The sequence below is a fragment of the Falco rusticolus genome, chromosome 2, assembly GCF_015220075.1.
Source record: "Falco rusticolus isolate bFalRus1 chromosome 2, bFalRus1.pri, whole genome shotgun sequence".
Taxonomy (NCBI): domain Eukaryota; kingdom Metazoa; phylum Chordata; class Aves; order Falconiformes; family Falconidae; genus Falco; species Falco rusticolus.
Genome location: NC_051188.1, coordinates 75,167,421 through 75,188,292, shown reverse-complemented (window position 1 = coordinate 75,188,292; position 20,872 = coordinate 75,167,421). Strand labels below are relative to the sequence as shown.

The 20,872-nt window shown below is 37.9% G+C and overlaps 1 protein-coding gene across 2 annotated transcripts in view; it reads left to right on the top strand.

The window, feature by feature from the left end:
• The window catches only part of GART (phosphoribosylglycinamide formyltransferase, phosphoribosylglycinamide synthetase, phosphoribosylaminoimidazole synthetase), a 39,251-nt gene that overhangs the window by 16,960 nt on the left and 1,419 nt on the right, over positions 1–20,872 (top strand). For both annotated transcript variants that reach the window (XM_037376386.1, XM_037376387.1), the window contains exons 7-21: positions 1,228–1,353; positions 2,198–2,285; positions 2,703–2,788; positions 3,417–3,585; positions 4,179–4,410; positions 7,228–7,322; positions 8,498–8,607; positions 9,181–9,379; positions 11,519–11,767; positions 12,127–12,279; positions 13,426–13,629; positions 13,948–14,079; positions 14,690–14,820; positions 16,373–16,514; positions 19,574–19,689. In XM_037376386.1, coding sequence (XP_037232283.1) covers positions 1,228–1,353; positions 2,198–2,285; positions 2,703–2,788; positions 3,417–3,585; positions 4,179–4,410; positions 7,228–7,322; positions 8,498–8,607; positions 9,181–9,379; positions 11,519–11,767; positions 12,127–12,279; positions 13,426–13,629; positions 13,948–14,079; positions 14,690–14,820; positions 16,373–16,514; positions 19,574–19,689 — 2,232 coding nt within the window. The remainder of the gene's footprint in view (positions 1–1,227; positions 1,354–2,197; positions 2,286–2,702; positions 2,789–3,416; positions 3,586–4,178; positions 4,411–7,227; positions 7,323–8,497; positions 8,608–9,180; positions 9,380–11,518; positions 11,768–12,126; positions 12,280–13,425; positions 13,630–13,947; positions 14,080–14,689; positions 14,821–16,372; positions 16,515–19,573; positions 19,690–20,872) is intronic.

The following is a 20,872-nucleotide window of genomic DNA, read 5'->3' as shown; positions in this document are numbered from 1 at the left end:
CTCTGCAGATGTAGAGAGAACATTTCCTTCATTTTAAGCTGATTCAGTCCTTTGTTTAAAAAAGTGTATCTGATTTAATTAGCAGAGTGTGAAGGAGAAAAGGAGAATTAGAGCCTAGACTTTGAGGTGGCAGGGCAACTTGACACCTGCATCACACAAAGTAAAACAGCCAAGCACCAGCTCAGGTTCCTGGGTCCTGGAGCTGGAATTGACTTATGCTGAATGTTGTAAACATTCATCTTGGAGGTGGTGGTATTTATAAAGTAAGCGATCATCTTGAACTGTTGCCAATCTTTGCATAGTCTGGTTTCCTGCCCAATATGAAGAAATTAGATGTGCAGATACTGGTCTTATAATCCTTATTCCTTCCTGGACGGCTTGACCTTTTTAGGAGCTAAGGGGTTATCCAGATCTTAATTTTCTGGTGGAAAACCTGTAATGCTCTTAATTAGTTTTTAGAATGCTAGCAGGCTTACTGTAATATAACACAATAATATAAACGTGCAGTTTAAAAGGTTTTTATTCTATGAGGACTGACAACAATGAAGGAAACATACTGCTTGCCTTGCCTGTCAAAATAATTCACATTCCACAAATGACTGGAGTTTTTAATTTATTAGTATTTTGGCATTTTCAGGTTTTGTAGCAGAATCCTTGCTTGTTTTTTAATTAGCATTATAAAATGTTTTTGAGTACTGCTAGCAGTAGTCTGCACAGTGAACATCACCATCCAGTTACAGAAGATGCCAGCAGGCTTGTTATTATGAAGATATTGAGGATAAAAGCATTTGCTATATAAGTAATTTATTAATATTTCTAAAGTAAATAGCTTTATCAACAAGGAAAAGGAAATCTTGAAAGGAATGTAATGCCTTCCTTCTGGGGCAGGGGGGAGGAAGAGGGAGGGAAGAAGCAGCTTCCATTGTGAAGTATTTTTTTTTTAACCTTTTGAGTATCTCTTTTCAGTACAACTACTGATGTTACATTATTTTTATATGTTATATTAAAGGTAATTTCTGTAGGAAGGTCATACAAAATGAGGCACTGGTCCCTGTGGGTACTGAGGGAAAAGGGAAATGTTTAGTATACTATAGTTTGTTTTATCAGGGAGACAGAATTTATACTCTTAAATATCCATTTGCAACACTGAAAATCAAATATATTTGCACTTTTTGTACTTCAATTTTAATCATACATTGGAGTTTTAATTATTGCCGTGTTTTCTAGTGCTTATGTTTCACTGATGGCATCACAATTGCTCCCATGCCACCAGCCCAGGACCACAAGCGATTAATGGACGGAGATGAAGGCCCTAACACTGGAGGGATGGGAGCTTATTCCCCAGCACCTCAGGTAAAAATGTATTGATAAGGAGACATTTCAGTGCAGCTGTACTACAGCTCTAGTATTGAAAGTATATGTGAATTTTTAGTTCCACCACGAGGAACAGGAGAGAGTGAGTCTTGTGGATGGGAAGAGTTGCTTGAGTTGAGTTGTTGAGAAGAGTACACAGTCAAGTCCTTAATAAATCTGTTTCTCTAAAGAGGAGGGTATTACTACTGCATTACTTTTAATTATAAAGGTGGAAGTGCTGTTATTTCTGCAACCTTGTATTTTGATTTGGTTTTGTGCTTGAAACCATGTTTTTATCTTGGGCCAAACTAAGCTAATGACAGATTTTTGCTGTGACTTAAGGTAGTTTGGTTTCTGTGTGGCAAGGAACTTCTGTTTGCAAAAGGACTTACTTTGCTTTCTCTTCACCTATGTCATGGTCAGTGATTTTTATTTTTTTCTTTCAAAAAAATATGGTGTTTGTTCCTCAGTAAAGCTATTCTTTTTATTTATTGAATAAAATTCAATCACTGATCGCTATACTTTCCAACTGTGATTTTGTCTTTGGGAGGCCTTATCTAAATTTAAGTGTCTGTGCAAATGGTTTGTTCCCGTGAAGGCAGTGGGATTGCTTGCAGATGTAGATCTAAGCATGGAAAAGTGTCTGAAGAAATGCAAACAGTTGTTTTAATGCTGTGGTATGTTGTCTGAGGAGAGAGAAATAGCATTAGCTTTTCATTGTATGAAATGTTTTGAAGTGACCATCCAAGTGTTCTGCTTGGCTCTTAAAAATGCTAGCCATCACAGTAGGAAAGATCATGCACTACCTTTTTACAAACACTGTTTTCTAATCCTGTTTTATTAGATTTCTAAAGATTTACTGCAGAAAATAAGAGACTCTGTTCTTCAGAAAACTGTTGATGGCATGAGGAAAGAAGGTGTCCCCTATTTTGGTATGTACAAAAGTCTGGGCTTTTTAATCATAAAGAGAAAGACATATTTTTTCACTTTGTCCTCTTTATGGGCCTAAGTTACACTGTAAGTTAAGGAAGATAACTTCGATTTTTTTTTTTTGAAACTGCGTTTGGTATCAGTGGCTTGTTTTAGAGTCCATTGAAATCAATGGATATATATTTTCATTAATGGTGGATAATCATCAAGTAAGGAGGAACAGAAAGGAAAACATTTGAAAATAAGCTGCAAAATTTTAACCACAACTATTTTTGCCTGGTTTATCTTTTTCTCAAGTGTTAACATCCTGCTTTTAAATGAGCACAGGTGTCATCCTTTTAAACAATATTATGAATAGATTCAAAAGAAATGATCTATGCAGCTGCTTAGATAGCTTTTTATAATTTTTTTTATTCTAGGTGTGCTTTACGCTGGATTAATGCTTACCAAAGATGGACCTAAAGTTCTTGAGTTTAACTGCAGATTTGGTGACCCAGAATGTCAGGTAAGTTATTTTGTGTGTAGATACAGTTTGGCATTATGGGAGGAAAAAAGTCTGTTACCATCTACCATTATTCCTAACTAACTTTCAGATCAAGAATTAGCTAATTGCACTGAGTTTTAAAGTATTTGGTTTGTTTATTCAAGACAGAAGTTCTGTTATGAAATGATTCTATTCCAGAGAAGATTTCAGCAGGTCATACTCGAATATGGGCTTTACAAGGGTAAGCTTGAGTGAAACTCAGCACTTTCCTATCTTTTCTGGAATGGAGTTGGATTGGTTTCGGTTTTTTACTTTAATAAAGAGGTGAACAATTCTTTTCCCCACTCCCTGTTGACAAATGGAACCAAACACTGAATTTCTATCCTTCAGAACAAAATAGGGTTCTTTGGTTTCTACCTTTTCCCCTCCACATGAGCAGTTCTTTTACCCACAGAAATTAACTTTAAGGAAGAGTATTTTTAAAGGTACATAGATCCTGCACAGTATGTATATATATGTGAAAATACAGTATATGAACATACTTATTTAATGTTATTTTTACAGTTACATTAGTATTTTTAAAAGCTCAGTGAAGAAAATGTAACAGCGTACATTGTTTTATATAATTTGCTAATCTGTGTTTTCGTAGGTAATTCTTCCACTGTTGAAAAGTGATTTGTATGAAGTTATGCAAGCAGTTATCAATAAAAAGTTGTCTAGTTCCATGCCAGTTTGGTTTGAAGACAGTGCAGCTGTGACAGTGGTCATGGCTAGCGAAGGATATCCAGGAACATATCCCAAGGGTTTGGAAATAACAGGTAAATATAGCAGGAGAAACTGGAAATCTGATTCCCCTCCTGCTCTCTCTCCTTTCTCTCTTTTGCTGGATGAAGGTGAGTCACTGTAACTCGGATTCATAGAAACTGTAGATCTGGTGGTTATGGGTCAGCAAGAGACAACTGAATTTTCACACTTTAGAGTTTACTGGTAATACACCTGTTGTGTTTTCAATTCTCTGTACTGTGTTAAGTTCTGTAGCATTTCTTTAATACGTGTTACAGTAAAGTAGTTCTGGGCTGATCACTAATTCTTACATAATCTTGATGCTGGTCTGTTTTGTGGTCTGTATGCCAGTGAAGTATAAAATCCAGCTGGAATTAGATGTTGTATGCAGATGTTTCAGCCAAATACCTCTTTCTGTGTCTCCGAGCATGCAACTAGCAGACTTGTCTTTCCTCAAAACGTAGTTTTTACAAATTTATTCCTATTTCCCATCATGATAACACTGAATTTGATTGTGGTTTCTAGACACAGTCAATAAGTGCTGAGTATCTATTAATTTGCGATTTAACAGAGAACGTTCTAATAAATTGATTTTTCCTGCATTTATTTTCTTAAACAACAATCACAGGACTTTCTAAGGCTAAGCAACTAGGACTGGAGGTGTTCCATGCAGGCACAGCCCTGAAGGATGGCAAAGTAGTGACTAGTGGAGGAAGAGTCCTTACAGTAACTGCTATTAAAGAGGATCTCATGACAGCACTGCAAGAAGCCAACAAGGGAGTAGCAGCCATATACTTCAAGGGTGCCATTTATAGAAAGGACATTGGTTATCGGGCTATAGCTTTCCTGAGACAATCCAGGTAGATATTTGAAATACTTGAAATGGAAATAACTGGTGTAAAAGGGACTTAAAGACATCACTAGTTTACATTAATAAACTGATGTTTATATTATCTGTAAATCTAGAAAGTTTTAACTACCATCCTTGTAAGCAATCTAAGCAAGACCAGCCAAGGAGGGAACAGGCTGATGGAGCTCTCATCCATGCTCTTACTCTCCCAAGTCTGAGTTAAACTACAGTGACAAGCATATAGGAATAACTTGTACTGTTGCTATCTGTTACGTCTGTGTTAGGGAAGGTGAACTTCTGGTTCTTGGGCTTTAAATCATAGCTTTTGCTCTAGGTTTGTATTGTCCAGAAGTCTATTATTAATATAATGAAATATATATGAAGAAAGTTTCATTATTCGTTCATTTTAGAGTTTTTAGAAATGGTTAAAATTATCTTGAAACACCTACCTTGTTGGCATATGTGTTTTAATGGAATAACTGGCTAACAATGTGGGTAGGATTTATTGCTCCTTCTTATTCTTATGTCTTTTATTGTCACAGTATTCAGTTTAACAGTCTTGAGATTATATGGGTGCAGGTTTTTTTTTTAAAGCAGTGTGTCCAGCTGTCTCTCTAATGGTATTACTAAAGGTAAGAACTTCTTACAGGTTTTTAGACTATTTTTTACCTAATACAAAGCATATCTTCCTGCCTATGCTCCAGTTAGCTCAAAACATAACTTTCGATAACAGGTGTTTTTGAGGTCTATGAAGTATATTAGTAAGAGCTCCATTTTTGCTGACAGCGTATACTGATTAGTATATTGTAAAATTATGATCAATAAACTTACTAAATGAACAAGGGTGTTTGTATTTAGTGTTCTTTCTCTCTCAAGTACTGTGCATCTTTTGAGAAATTTATGTGAAAATATGTAATTGGTATCTGTATTGTAGAAAAAGGTCAGGTCAGTTTGTGTGAGGCAAGAGAGTAAGGTACTTTACATTATAAGGTTCTTGAAAACACTTGAGTTCAGTGGCCATAATCAGCAAGTTTCTTGACTGGAGTGCCTGTATGCTGGGAGGATCCCTGGCTTATGAAGGAGACTCCTGGGACCTGTTTACAATCAGTGCCTGTTTCACTGCCCTTGAGTCTGTACCAACTTTTGCTCAGACGTCCCGAAATTGGAAAAACAGGCAGTCAGGCACATTTCACTGTGGACTCTGTGTTGCACATGCTTAAGGAAGGGTGATGGTTGGCTCTGTAAGTTCGAGGATGCACCTTCTCTTGGCACTTAGCAGGATTTGAGTCCTATGCATTTCACACTTCATGAAAATATCCAAATATTTATTTAATAAAATATGTTTAAGAAAATCTGAAGAATTAAAGATTCATTTAAAGAATCAAGGTAAATACCATGCTTTTAAAAATAAAGTGAAAATATGGTGAATATTTACCATGTTCAGACTGAAAGGGCCTGACTTTGGTCTCTTACCACAGGCTAGTATTTCCTTGAGTCTTACTCACAGGCTGAACAGCTGCTTCTTATGATTATTTTCCTCTTGCAGATTTTTGAGCAGTGATACGTGTGTGCAGATACCTTTGTATTTTCCTGGTAGCGCCACTCTTTGGCCAGCTGTTTTGCTGTATTTGTCCTTGTTAATCAACAGCGTGTTTCACCCTCAGCATTTAAACTTAACGCTTAACCACATCAATAAGAGACCTAAAATAGGTATGAACCTAAAATAGGAATGCAGCAGGTAGCCTGGTTCATGCCACTCACAGCATAGAAATAACAGTCGCTTAACTGGAGCGAGATATGTTTGGTACAAGTAGTGATGAAAAGTCATTAACTCACTATCTCCAAAATGAAAAGGTTCTTCTGTAAATATGGGATGGTACTTAACGTCCCCAGTCTGTCGTATGGACAGACACCACTTAGTACTAAGTGTGTTTTCTCTGTTGTATGGCTGTATATAAAAAACCACCTGGAGCTTATAGACGTTTCTTTCCAGATTTCTGAAATGGACCTCAGGGACATAGGTCTTTTAAAATAAACTTTAAAATATATACTTTAATAGAAATTCCATTTAAGCAAAAAAGATGTGTTGCTTGTTTTGTGATGGTATCATTCCAGGTGATAAGGAGAGGCAACCTTTAAGCTACAGTTGTAAATGTCAAAGTATCATAGAGGACTATTGATTTATGCGATAATTCTGTTTTGAAAAGCTAACTTGAGCTTGATCCTGCACAGTGCTGAGGTGTTCTGATTCAGCAGTGCATTTTTGTATACATTTTGGTTTGAGCATAGGAACTATACTACAGATACCTCAGTACCCAGGCCAGGGATTTGAACCTTGCAAAATCAGATCCATTAGTCCACTTACTTTACCTTGTTGATGTTTTTTTTTTCATTTGGTTGGGTTTTATCTTGGTATTTGACTGGATGATGTATGATACTGATGCTCTGATGCTGTCTTCAAGATACCTGGAACTATTTGGAAAATGCTTATGGCAGACTGTCTGTGGTACAAATCCATGAAGTTTTGTTCCTTAGTTATAATACTCCCTATCTTCAGGTATATGTGTGAGATCAGGTTCCAAACAGGAAAAAAAAATAACCTTTGAACTATTGAACTTGCCTGAAATGAGTACTGCAATACTTAGAAATGTTTTTATATGAGCAAAGTTACTGTACGTGTGGGAAAATGGTGGTACTTGACAGCAGAATAGGATTCTAAATGGTTAATGCCGATAATGATGCAATGATGTAAAGAAGTAAATATTTTTAAATATATGTTTATGCATTTAGTTATCAATTGCCGTTAACATTTTTAACGTTCTTTCAGAGGCCTGACTTACAAAAACAGTGGGGTAGACATTGCAGCAGGGAATACTTTGGTTCAGAAAATTAAACCCCTAGCTGCAGCCACATCGAGGTCAGGTAAGACTTGTATCTTCTCCTCTTATTTCAGTCAGTTCATGGCAAGCAATAAAGCTTATAATTTGATCTTGATATGAAAGCTCATATTTATGTGTTCTGTGTGTTTCTAGCTTACACAAGAAGTCTGCAGTAAGCAAATGCCTGTGATTTCTTCAAAACTTACTTCGTTAAATTTACAGATTTGCTTCCCAAAATGACTAATCTATATCTCCTGAATGTTATGAATGATAGAGCATAGAGTTAAGCACTCTAAAAGGATAAATGCAAGCAGAAATCCTACAATTTAGTGCTATTTTTGATTACATGGATTATTATTTCTTGCAGAGTGAACTAGAGTTTTTGTAGATGGATGTTTAGAAAAGCGTACAAGATGTAGACTTCCTCAGAGACAGTAATACTTTAGATAGATATGGAAGACACATCTTTTGCTTGGTTAAAACAGAATCAATTAATCCTTTTTTTGTTGTGATCTCAGGCACATCTTGCACTAGCAGGTCCTTGTAATTCTCTTGATAGATTTAAAATATCATTAATTTCTGAAATAACCCTTTTACTTCAAATTAACTGATAACCTTCAAATAATGTCAGAAAAACATAGAGAGAAAAATATAAATACATATACACACACTAGTAAAGCTAATAATTTCTTATCATGCACAGTATTTTTCACTTATGCTTGTTTCACTTCTAGGATTTAACCAATTTTAGTTTTCAGGTTACCATACTTACCTATCACAACCAATTTTAGGAACAAGGAGTCTTAATATGCTGTAAGTAGCAGTATTAACAAAGAGATAAATTTCAGTTGGAAAATGCCTAGTTATCACCTGTTCCCAGGAGGCAGTGGGCTTCAGTCTGTTACCACAATTCCTTTTCTGTTTTTTGGAAAAATACTAAGTGCAAGTGTGAAATATATCAGTCACAGTGATTATTGAATGTTCAATCAAAAAGCTTTGGATTATTAGCCTTAAGTAATAACGAAGAAAAAAGACAAAGCAAACGTAAGAAGATTAGGAGCTCCTGTGCCTCTGTGAAGAGGCTCTAAATGTCAGAGAAGTTTCCTGGTGACAAAGCAAAGTCATGTTGACAAACATCGGAGAGAATTTGTGTTGGAGATCCTGGAGAAACCCATGAAAGTAAAAAATGATTATTTTTTCCTGTTTTCTGGCTGGCAGGCTGCAATGCAGAACTTGGAGGATTTGCTGGCCTCTTTGATTTGAAAGCAGCTGGTTACAAAGATCCGATCTTGGTATCTGGAACTGATGGTGTTGGCACAAAACTCAAGGTAATATGAAAATTTATGTAAAGGAAGGAAAATAGCACAGAAGGGAAAACGTTTTAACAGAAAATATCAGTTGTCTTCTAGAAATAGCTATTTGTCTTTCTAAAAAGGCAATGAAAAATAAAATTGCCTTCCTTTAGGCAAAAAAAATCAAGAATACATTTGACTTCTGGCATGTAAATAACCATACTTGAAATGATGCTTCAAATAACTAATTTTTAATCTTAATTATGTAATCAGGGACTCCATTAAGGTAGAATCTCCACCCTCAAAAAGATTACTCATGGGGAAAAACATTTAATTATACGGTTGCTATTGTGTTTATGCAAACTGCAATGAAGCCCTTTCCAGTTCAATCCCTTTCCATAAAGTGCCTTTTGTACTTGTCAATTAAGGAAGTAACAGTTCCTAAAATGAAATGTTAGGAGAGGCTCACAGCCATGATAATAAATTAGGCTGCTCCTCAAAAAGCATCTAGAGGAACAGCATGATTTCAATCCTCTTCCATTGCAGACTCTCTGTTTGTGATTCAGTTTCTCGAAGCTAACCAACAGGTTCTCTCGCTGTGTTTTGCAGATTGCACAAGTGTGTAAGAAACATGACACCATAGGTCAGGACCTGGTTGCCATGTGTGTCAATGACATCTTGGCTCAAGGAGCAGAGCCCCTCTTCTTCCTCGACTATTTTGCCTGTGGCAAACTTGATGTTGAAGTGGCTCAGGGTGTCATTGCAGGAATAGCTGAAGCCTGCAAAAAAGCAGGATGTGCTCTTTTGGGTAAGAACACTCTTCTTTGAAGGATATGAAAAATCTTATCCAATATCTTTATAATTGGTTTTAATGTGTTTGTTTTCTTACTCTGTTGAAGAATCTTAGAAAAAAACCCCAAAGCATCACATGTCTTTGTTTTCAGAGGACATAATCTCTACCCACTTAAAGGAGACAGTACAAATGATGCCATTAGCTCAGGAACTTGCACATAAATGTTCATATTCATTTATTTTCATTTGACTTTGCAACTCTAACAGCTACCTAGAAAACTAGCAATTTGTGTATTTTAATTCTTTGTATTTTTCAAGTAAATTTTAAAACATGCCAAATAGGTTTGTTTATTTTTATCCTTTATCCTGAAGGAAATCCTCAAGCTTTCCTCTAGAAACAAGATTTATATGCGTCACTGTGCATGCACATGTCCTTCTGTGTGTACATAACTAAACTTCGAACCTTTTAGCTGATTTTAACAAAACTGGACAGGAAAGGTAAAGATCTCTCAGTTGTGTTCCCACAAGCTTCATAAAACTAGAAGGCCTGAGAATGTTTTTAAGAATGCAACAAAAGCTTCAGCTGGAGCTCACTACTTCGGATACAGAAGTTAACCACAAGACAGAAACATAAAAGAAACCAGGTTTTGTTAGTTATAAAACTAATACCAAAATTATTTGTCTAGTGAAGACTTGCTGAAGGTTTATTTCACCAAGATGTTAGGACTCAAATTTAAACATTTTCCTTTTCAGACTTATAATACGAGTACTTAATACATTTTACTAACAAATTGTATATGTATTCTGGTATACAGTAATCTAGTTATCCATGAAAATGATACAGTATTTCATGTATTGAATCTTTAGTTTACATACATAAAGCTTAAAATACAGCTTTAACACTGTTCAACTCAATAAAAATATCTCTAGGTCAGTGAAAAATACATTCTTTTGTATAAGTCTTTAGTTTAGAAAAGAAGTACAACACAGGGTTAAATTTTAAAGCAACGAAACCCAGAAGTTCAGTTTGTTCACATAGGTTTTTTTTTTCCTTCTTTTTATATAAAAACAGACATGGAGAATTACCATGATTTTTCAAAAAAGACCTTTAAATTGACACTACAACTGACAGTTCAAGTGTCTTACTTTAGGTACCATTTTATAACTGGTAATACAGTAATTCTGTCCTTTTTTCCAGTTCTGTAAGAAAGTTGGTAACAGAAGTCTTTCCTAAGTGGGAGTGTGTCATTTTGAGGTAGTTTGCAAGCTTTGACCAAGAGGCTATTCATGTTCTCATTTAATTTCTTCTGCATGAACAGTTAGCTTTACATTTGTCTTAAGGTGTTCTCTCAGTTTATCAAATATAATCAAACAATTCATACTTCAGCCTAAGTACATGTTATGTTAAATCTTGCTATGAAATTTCAAGATTTTATTCCCAATTGGAAGACTTTATAACTACAAAGGGCTTTGGGTGTTGTAAAATTTATTATCGGACTTTCAGACTGCACTCTAATGAGGTCAGCCAGATAAAACATAGTTTTCAGGACAAAGCAAGAAGATGTTCTAATAATCAGGATATAAGTTAATAGCCTAGACAACAGTTCAGCTGCATGGATGGGTAGGACAGGCCCTCTTTTACAGTGTTCTCCCAAAACAGTCTATAAACCTCAGATGTTCAAAGTTGGTGTGATAATGATGGCCAGGCCGTGGGCAGGAGTGTCGGGCAAGATAGCGCTATATACAAAATCGTCATGAAGGCAAGACTAATAGCTGTGTGGTTCCTTTGATGCTCTTGTATGAATGTCTTGGTATCTCTTGCACCTTGTAGGTTTTTCATGGAGAATATTAAGCCTGGCAGAAATTTGGAAATATGAACAATTAAATATATGCTTTGTTTTTAAAATGTGAATGCACAGTGATTTGGTACTGGTTGTCAGAGTGAAAGAGGAAGTGTCCTTTCCCAGTCTGCTCTTGCTTGTTCAGTTGAAGGGCCTGTATTAAACACGTTTTTAATTATTTTTAATGTTTATTTATCCAATTAAAAAACCTAATCTGTTAATGCCTTATGAGTTTAAAACTTTGAAAAATTGCATGCCTACGGGTCCCACTGGTTTTCCAACACCCCCTTTCTGTTTCTTTTGGGTTCCCACAGGAGGAGAAACTGCTGAAATGCCAGGCATGTATCTACCTGGAGAGTATGACCTGGCTGGTTTTGCTGTTGGTGCAGTGGAGCGAGGGCAGATGCTGCCCCAGCTGGAGACAATTGCTGATGGAGATCTGGTTATTGGAGTAGCTTCGTCTGGGGTTCACAGCAATGGGTACAGCCTTGTGAGGAAGATTGTGGAAAAGTCATCGTTTGATTTCTCTTCTCCAGTTGGTGTCTCCGGTGATCAGACATTAGGTACCACTGATAATGTAGTTTCTTGCATTATAACTTGAACTTCTGAACATCACACTATCGTTTTATCTGTGCCTTTGCTTTTGTAACTTTTCTAAGGTGCTAGAAAAATTATTCCGTTATTTGACATGTTCTCATCTTGTTTTTTCCTGTGAATCACATATGCAGGAAAGAAACTAAGGGAGGGGGATAAATGACAAATTGTATGTTAAAAAAGGTAGATAGAACATTGTGTTTTTCTCCCTGGTACAATGCTCATTAGATTCCAGCAAATTAATATTTTGAGATTTCCTCAATTTAGTATTGATTAACATTTCTTTCTGTGCCGTAACTGGTCTTCTTTCATCTCTTTCCATTTACAGGAGATCTCTTGTTAACCCCAACTAAAATCTACAGTAAGACTCTGTTGCCTGTCCTTCGCTCAGGCCATGTGAAAGCCTATGCCCACATCACTGGAGGGGGCTTGCTGGAAAACATCCCCAGAGTTCTCCCAGAGTCCTTTGGTGTCGTTTTAGGTGAGGTAAAAAGACAAGCTGTGGAAACAGCCTCATGTTAATATGGACTGATGTGCAAGCCTGTGTACATGGGGCCATGTCAGCTGACTTGTGCTGTAAGAGGTGGACTTGTCTGTCTAGAAATGTTTGCTGAACCTGAGCCAGACAAAACACTTTGTAGTCTTAAGACTGCTACCCATCAAATTAACTTCCCCTGAAGGTGTTTTGGTTTGGATTTTCTAGGAAACTTTTTCCATGCTTGCAAAAATAAAACAACTTTAAAAGCAATCCAAAATGAGCTGTCATCATTTGCAATAACCTACAGAATTATTGCTAATTAAAAGATATTCACAAAGTCTTCAGCATTCAGATATGTTTAATAGCTCAAGTACATCTCGTACTATTCAACATACCTTAATTAATCCTCATCATGAGCTCATCAGGTATGCTAGAAAGAGTATTTCACTTAGGGGGAAAGTGTAGTATGGAAAGGCAAATGACTTGCTAGAGGTTATGCAGTGTTCATTGGGTTGTAGAATAAATATTTATTTTAATAATTTAATAAATAAATGTAGAACTAATATTGAGTTTTGCACTCCAGAACTGCATGTAAATCGTTCTCCCACTTGTCCACAGTGGACACTAGTATAGGTAGATGGGGATAACACCATTTTAAAGATAACATAACAAGAAGGAAGCTTATTGTTTTTGGAATTCCTTTGCAGTGGCTTGTCCAGAAGCATTTCTCATGCTGCTGTAAATCATTCTTACCTTGTTGGAATTGGGTGCAGTGTGAGACTGTTGTGACAGTTTTTAAGGCTATTGTTTTGGTACAATAGTTTCTCTAGAAGCAGAGTTGTCACCTTTGAGAAGAGTATTTTCCAAAGACTGCCTCAAAGCCCATTTTGGATTACTGATTAACGTATTGCAGTGGAACAATATGATTAATTTCCTCCCAGAGTGACACTTCCTTCTATTCCCAAGTCTTGTTCAGTGAGGAAGGAAAAAACATCGTGTTTCCATGCATGGAAGCTGATTTCACTCAACTTAATGCTGCTGTGGGACTCTGTCTGTGCTTTCCATCCAGATCTTGATACTCTAATAATTGTAGTATTTGTCCATTGGTAGTGATTGCCACGCTTCATTTGTATTTTCAATTTTCTTCAGATGCTCTTACCTGGAAGATTCCTGAAATCTTTTGCTGGCTCCATAAAGAAGGGAACCTCTCTGAAGAGGAAATGACTCGCACATTTAATTGTGGGATTGGTGCTGTCTTGGTAGTTCAGAAGGAGCTAGCTCAGCAGGTCCTCAAGGACATACAGAGACACGAGGCAGCCTGGCTGATTGGGAAAGTTGTCTCCCTGCAAAAAGGTTATTAAATTTTTATTTTCCTTAAAAAAAAATGCAGAGCTAAACTCCTTAGCTGGTGAGTCTCCATGGAGGTTAGCTGAAAATCTCTTAACTGAAACTTCCATGCTTTTTTGCACAGCATATTAGAATGACAGTCCTTACAACTTCTTAGTCCATAGAACACGTGCTTAGCAATGTGAGATGTCACCAGAACTATAAATAATTAATGAGAAGTAAAGCAGTGCCATTAATCTCTTTTCATGGGAACTTTTCTCTCTGTTTCTCCTTTTATTTACATTTTGTTTTGTTGTTGTTGGTTTTTTTCCTCTATGTGTTCAGGCTCTGCCCATGTTAAAGTCCATAATCTGCTTCGAGCCTTGCAAGCCAATAGGTCACTGTCTCTGCACAGTCATATCCAAGGCAAAATCCAAACAAACAAAGTGAAGGTTGCTGTCCTTATCTCTGGAACAGGTGAGAGTTATATTCTTTCCTACAGTGTAAGACAGACTATTGAAAAAGGAACTTCAGCTCAAATTTAAAATCTCTTAAGTCCCTGCAATTCTCCATGGAGGCTCTGGTAGGCTTCTAACAGGCCTTCAGTAACAGGCAGAATATATTTTGATTAGTTTCAGTAACAAACGGAATGATCTTTAACCTCTTCTGCAAACTGATAATGAATTGCATCTATGTTCATATTATCTAGAAATTTCTGCACATCTCCAGATTCAGGTAACCACTGTGTTGCACTACAGGGACAACAGCATTATTTTGCAAAAATATCAGAATTTCTTCTTGCCATATAGGTACTCCTAGGGTTTCCAGTATTCTCACTTGCTAAGAAGTAGACCATCATTCCAATTCCATAAATTGCAGTTTAAAAATGTAATTGCTAGTAAAAGCCCTGTAGCCTCCAGCTGTCAAATTCAGGTCCCAGTAAGATCAATTAAAATAGGACTATTGTTAATGGGTTTTAGATTGGGTCTCACCCACATTGCTGCTTATTTAAAACCTATTCTAGTTGTTAACTGTATTTATTGTCCAGGAACAACTTGATATTCATGAATAGTTTTTTCACTTATAGGCACAAACCTGGAAGCCCTCATAAATAGCACAAAGAAGCCTACCAGTTTTGCACAAATAGTTCTTGTTGTTTCTAACAAAGCTGGTGTGGAGGGGTTAAGGAAAGCTGAAAGAGCTGGTATTTCTACAAGGGTAAGTATTTCTCATCTTTTTAAAATTAGCCATCATTATCTCTGACTGTAGCAGGAAGGTACTGTGAGATAGTGAGTTTTGCTAGGGTAGGAGATGGTTTGATAAGGCCTTAGCTTTTCTTTTTTGGTCTGTCCTGAACTTGGGCCTTTGGGCAAACTACCTAACATGGGAAGCAAAGTACTTCCTTTTTTCCTTCTCAGAAATGCTGCCAGCAATCCTGATGGTTTTGGGAGCAGTCATTATATTAAACCAACGCAAAACTTTCACAGTTAGAATTTAAACTTTGCCATTTATTTAGCTGCAGTGCATTTATGCTAAAGTAACAAGCTATTTTATCTGAATTTAATTTTAAAATTACATGCTGAACAGACATGGTAGTTCATTTGAAAGAAACAGAGAGGTCAAACTCAGTGGGACCTTCCACTGACTCCCTGGGCATTGCTTCAGGCTCTCCAGGATTCATTCAAAACAAACTGTTCCTCTTAGTGTCACTAGACCTAGCGCTGCATTGCTTTGCCCTTTGTGCAGTCATTTGTATTACAGATGTGAAATGTTACTGTTCTGACTTAGGAGCATTTTACAGTCACATTTCACTGATAATTACAGACACAGGGAAGATCTGGGCCCAGTGCAAGCTTTGTTATTAACTTGAATAATAGCAGGATCTGAATGTTAGTGCTGCTGTCTCTTATTTGGGAGTACACAAAGATCACAAGTAAAATATGTCCATGGTACGCAGGGGAAGAACAAACATATAATGAGGAAAAAATTATAGTCTGGGAGAGCTGATGGTCTCAGTGGTTAAGATGGAGAGTGAATGGTGAAACAGGCACTGAGGAGTACCTGCTGTGCCAGTTACTACCAGGTAGCTCCTGGCAAAGTTCAGCCCAGTCTTGAGCTGGGCTCTGTTCCTAGTGCCCTCTGCCACCTTTTCACCTAACCCGTTCTGTTATTCAAAACTAGTGTGGTAAACCTGGTAGGGATTAACAGGCACTTTTATTTAAAAGACTGTGGATGTTTTAAGTTATGTAGCACTGCCTTCTTCCTGCTTAAATTAGGGGATGTATCCTGGATGACAAATACATAACTCAAGTATATTGACCTTATGTGGCAGGGGCTGTTTCAGGAGTTTGCGATTAGCCTTTCTTTCAAGGTTTTGTGTTACAATTTTCAGCAAGATTCAACAGCTTACAGCTATCAGAGGCCTTAAATTGTTTGGAATCATTGCAAGGCTTTAGGTTGTCTTAATGACCTACATTTGTAGGTTGTTAAATTGTGTCAGAATGCTGGGGCCTGCAGCTATGGGCCAATTAAAAAAAAATTCTTGTTTATTCTGATGATTGCTCTTTGGGAATAGGAATAAAGACTGCACGTTTGGCTGTTAGCTGCATGCATTCATGAAATGTTCTTGCTGTGGATGTGCACCCAACCTGAGCCACATGTGGAGATTTGCTTGTTTTTTATTACTCCAGGGTACCATTTCACTGTGCTCTTAGGGCTTTTAGATTAAATTGACAGTGTCCAAATTTCTTTGTCTTTTGGGTTATCACAGGTTATTGACCATAAATTGTACGAAAGTCGCACTGAATTTGACAGTGCAGTTGACAAAGTCCTTGAAGAATTCTCAGTTGAACTGATCTGTCTGGCTGGATTTATGCGAATACTGTCAGGTCCTTTTGTCAAAAAATGGGAAGGTAAGCACAGCATAGCAGTGTATGCATTTTAAAAAAAATGATTTTATAGCTTATCCTCAGGAAAAAAAATGGGAAAAATATAGAAAAGGGACCATGTTATTTCTAGGTTTGCAGGAAACTAGAGTGTTCCCATCTTGTGAGGAAAAGGATGAAAAAGAGAAAGGCTGTATTTTTCCCCTTCCCCCTATAATTTCTGCAGAGATTCAAGGAAGCCAAGGGAAAATACAGATCTTGTAGTCTTTGATTTATTAGAAAATATTTTACAATAAGGCTGTGAAGACTTTAGACCTCTGCATATGTTATGTGCAGGGCAAATTGTTGCCTAGGCAGTAGATGTTGTTTGGGGAGAGGTGAGCCTCCAGCCACTGAGAATTCCTTCTCTGCTTTGGCTGCATATAAAACTGCAAAACTGGCCAGCACTATCCAGTTCCTGTTAAGAAGACCTTGCTAGTCCTCTGGTCTCGAATCCCAGGAGCTGTCTGAATCCAAGGGTGGCGCGTTTCACAGGCAGATTCAGCTCTTGTTTGTCCAGAGTGTTCACAGTGTCTCCATTCTGGTCATCTACGATTTTTCCAGGTCTTTGTTAGAGGCAGCCTACTTCACCTCTGCCTACTCTGCTCTCCCTCCCCTAGTTGTTACATTCCTCTTCTTATCTCTTATTGTTTTGTTTAGGGAGTCCTGAATCACACACAGGCAGCTGCTCTTCTCACTGTTTGCGCTGCTTTGGATTCAGTCACGGTTACTTAAACTACTTCTTGCTTATACCAGTTACAGGCTGGTCAGCCAACGCATTGCAGCTTTCTGGGCGGCCTTTGTTTTTCACATGGTGACTTTTGAGCTAGCTGGGTGTGTCTGTCACACAGGCCTTTTACACCTGAACTGCTTTTCAAACCTCTTTAAAATCAGGGGAGTAAACAGGCATTCCTAGGAGGCAATTCGTTTTATGCTATTTCTGTCAGCTAAAGTAAGTCAGATGAACACTTTTTGGTTTTTTCCATTCATTACAGAGTCCAGAAGATGAAGGTGTTGGATGTCTGGTGTAGACAGCTGTAGTTAGGAGAGAGGAATCCCTCACTGCAAGAGATGTGTATTGAGTAGAGTATTTGTGTAGAGGATAGAAAAGAGCTTTCTCTGGTGCAGAGATCTTGTGCAAATGAAGGATGAGCTTAACTCCCACTCATGTAGGGAGGACTTCCAGTACTGATGATTGCCCTGCACACTGCAGGATTTGTTACATATTTGACTGCCCTGGGAGCAAAAGAAAATATTTTCTTCGGTACAGGATGGGTAACTCATTTTTTAGATGTCCAGAACTGAGCTTGAAAATAGATACCTACCTGAGCTCTGACCAAGGGTATGCTTCAGCTAGGTCTTAGATATGAGCTCAAACATTCAGTTCAGCTCAGGGATCTGTGCCAGCTAACAGGAGCCTGCTGTAAAACTCTGACCCAGACATGCCTAGGCACTGACTACCCTAAATTACCCATGGGTAATCAATTCTTGCTGCTGCTCTCTTAAAAGCTGTTACGTTTTCTTTCTTTTGCAGTCACGAGGACGTAGTGTGAAGTTAGTTGTGAAACTCTTGCTTAACGGCCCTGAAATGTTAATTTTGGATCTTAAAATAAAGGACACATGATAACTAAAACAAAGCCAAGCAAACAGAAAGCCACATTCCTTTAGAGCCGTTTCTGGTAGAACGTAACGAGAAACTGAGGAAACTCAGAAGTGCAGAGCGTTGTTTCCAGCTCACTGTCCCCAGTACCTTTTCACTCAGGCAGCAGACAGGGAGATGCTGATGCTTAAAAAGGGGTATTTTTGAGATACAATACACATCTGAGATATTGTTGAAGATCAGTTGATACATTGACCTCTTTAAGTTGCATAGGTCAGTATCTGCACAAGTTATTGCAGTGAGAGTGCGGGTTTCATATGGTGCTGCCAGAAATGGCCTTCACTGCACATTATGAAATCATAAGCCTCTATTTTGGTACACTGCTGCCTCCGCCAGCGTATGTCAGCTCAGTCTCGCTGCTTGGCATTTAGGTGGTGTTCAATGAATCCTGATGACATACAGTCTTCCTAAACAGGAGGCATGCAGAGACAGCGTGGGTGTAGCATACTGTGGTATAAATAGTATTGATGGCCACTTTTTTTTTTATCCTGTAAGGCTTTGTACTGAATCCAAGAGAAGATCTAGGGCTGTCAGGCACCTTTTGACTTCACTCTGGTTCAGAATGGGCAGGAAGAGTTGTCACAGACATATTAGAAGCAGACGGGGAAGTCTGGCAGAAGAAAGAAGGTTTTCTTACCGTTTAACCATCGCATTGCTGTAGTGGTGAGACCCTGAGGTCATGGGCAGCCACTCTCACTTACTGTACGTCTGGGTAGGAACTCAGGTATATGCTTTCTCTTTTAAGGGCAATGTATGGTACAGGCTTCCCAGGGTTACAGCCACGGTCACACCTGGTTGAGCATTAGAGGTTACCTTCAGGATCCCCCAGCCAGATTTCTGTGTGGAAAGTAGCAGTGGTAGACAGGTGCTTTTCAGAAGGGCAGAGAGAAGGGCTCCTATGTGAGCAGCTGTTGTCTTTTATTAAGCCGAAACAGGTGTGGAGGAAAAGTCCAGGCTAAAGAATTTTTGCCTTGTCATGGGAGCGGTGAGTGGGGGTGGAGTGTCTGTTACATCATTTTAAACTGCACCAAGTTTCTTCTGGGTGCTGAGTTTGTAAGAAGGAGGATTGTGCTTGTGATCAAAGAAGAGAAGAACAACATGCTGAGGGAAAGGACAGCTACATCAAAAAACTAATTATTATTAGTCACTGGAGAAATATGCTTTAGCCACGCAATTAATTATAACTGATTGCTGTCTTGATTTTTCTGAAATAGTGAGACATTCTGAAATGCTTTGGGTTGGTTCTCTGTCACTGTCATCAAAAAGTGAGCATATGTGAAAGTCATGAAGAATCTTTTTCACAGATTTTTTGTTCTTCTGTTGATTATGGTACATGGAACACTCTGGTAAGGCTGAATGCTGTAAGTAATGCCTCACAATTTTACAGGAAAAATACTGAACATCCACCCGTCTCTACTGCCTTCTTTTAAGGGAGCAAATGCCCACAAATTGGTGTTACAAGCTGGAGTCCGAGTCACAGGCTGTACTGTACACTTTGTAGCTGTAAGTACTTCCTTCTCCCTCCCTTTACAATTTATTAGTCTTAAGATTTTCACCTCAGAGCTTGCTTGAACACCATTATACTATCACATTTGATTACCTTTTCTCCTTTGTTCATAACATTATTAGACAATACAGTGCTTTAGTTTGCTGTCCCTGGAAAAGCAACTGGAGATGAATAATCTATACAATAGTTTAAGCTTCACCTAGGTTAACTTCTTCCCTGAACATCCTACTGCTGCCTTCCATCAGTTGGAGTGGATGTACTAATTCCTATAAGGCCTTGGCTAACCCAAAATATTTACACAGCACCAACAACTTAGATTTTATCAGACAACCTCCTTATTTGTTGCTCAAAAGAGAAAAAATAAAAAAACAAAATGACACTAGAAATGATACAAGAAGCTTAGTTTTCTTAGGAAATAATCCCGTGTTTGTGGGAAAAGAAAAAAACTTGGCAATTTATGTTAATCAAAAACTAAGAAAACAAAAGCCAGAGATCTCTTGACTTGGAAGGTGCACATTTTTATCAGTTCAGGGAGCATTTTTTCCCATCTTGTTCAGTTCTCAGGCTTGACAGTAACCGTTCTCCCTTCCTCTGCTGCATTCTTCAGATTATCTTCCCCTTTTCCACTGCTCCTGAAATCTGTTCTCATGTTTTTTCCTTGATCTTGGAAAAAAAGACAAAAGCTATTTTTCCAGATAGAAGGAAAAATTGCATTCCTTTCTTCATGATACGACTTAAGAGTTTCTTCTATGTGTGGCAGTGTACTGAGAAACAATAACTAAACAGCAGGGATCTGCCTCATTAATATGCAAAAGAAAGATCTGCTGGGTCCTCTAGTCCGGCTCTGTGCCCAGGCTTGGCTAATTCACTCTTCTGAAATGAAATGTCATTGTTTTGTCCAATTTAGCCCATCATGCCCCCTGTTAACATGGCTTTTGTGGTTTTCTGTAGCAGAAATGTTGCTTGCTGGTGTTCTGTCTACCTCCTCTGTTTCTTTGAACCCTACATTTCTGTTAGTTCCTCACAGGCCAGAGTGAGTGCCAGCATCTTTTCTGCATTTCTCACATTAGCCCAAATTCGTGTTTCCTGTAATAACTTAATGACAAACAGATCCCCGAGGCAGCTGGATTACATTCCTTGCCGTACAGCTGGGCCCTCTTCTCTCTCTTCTTTCAACCG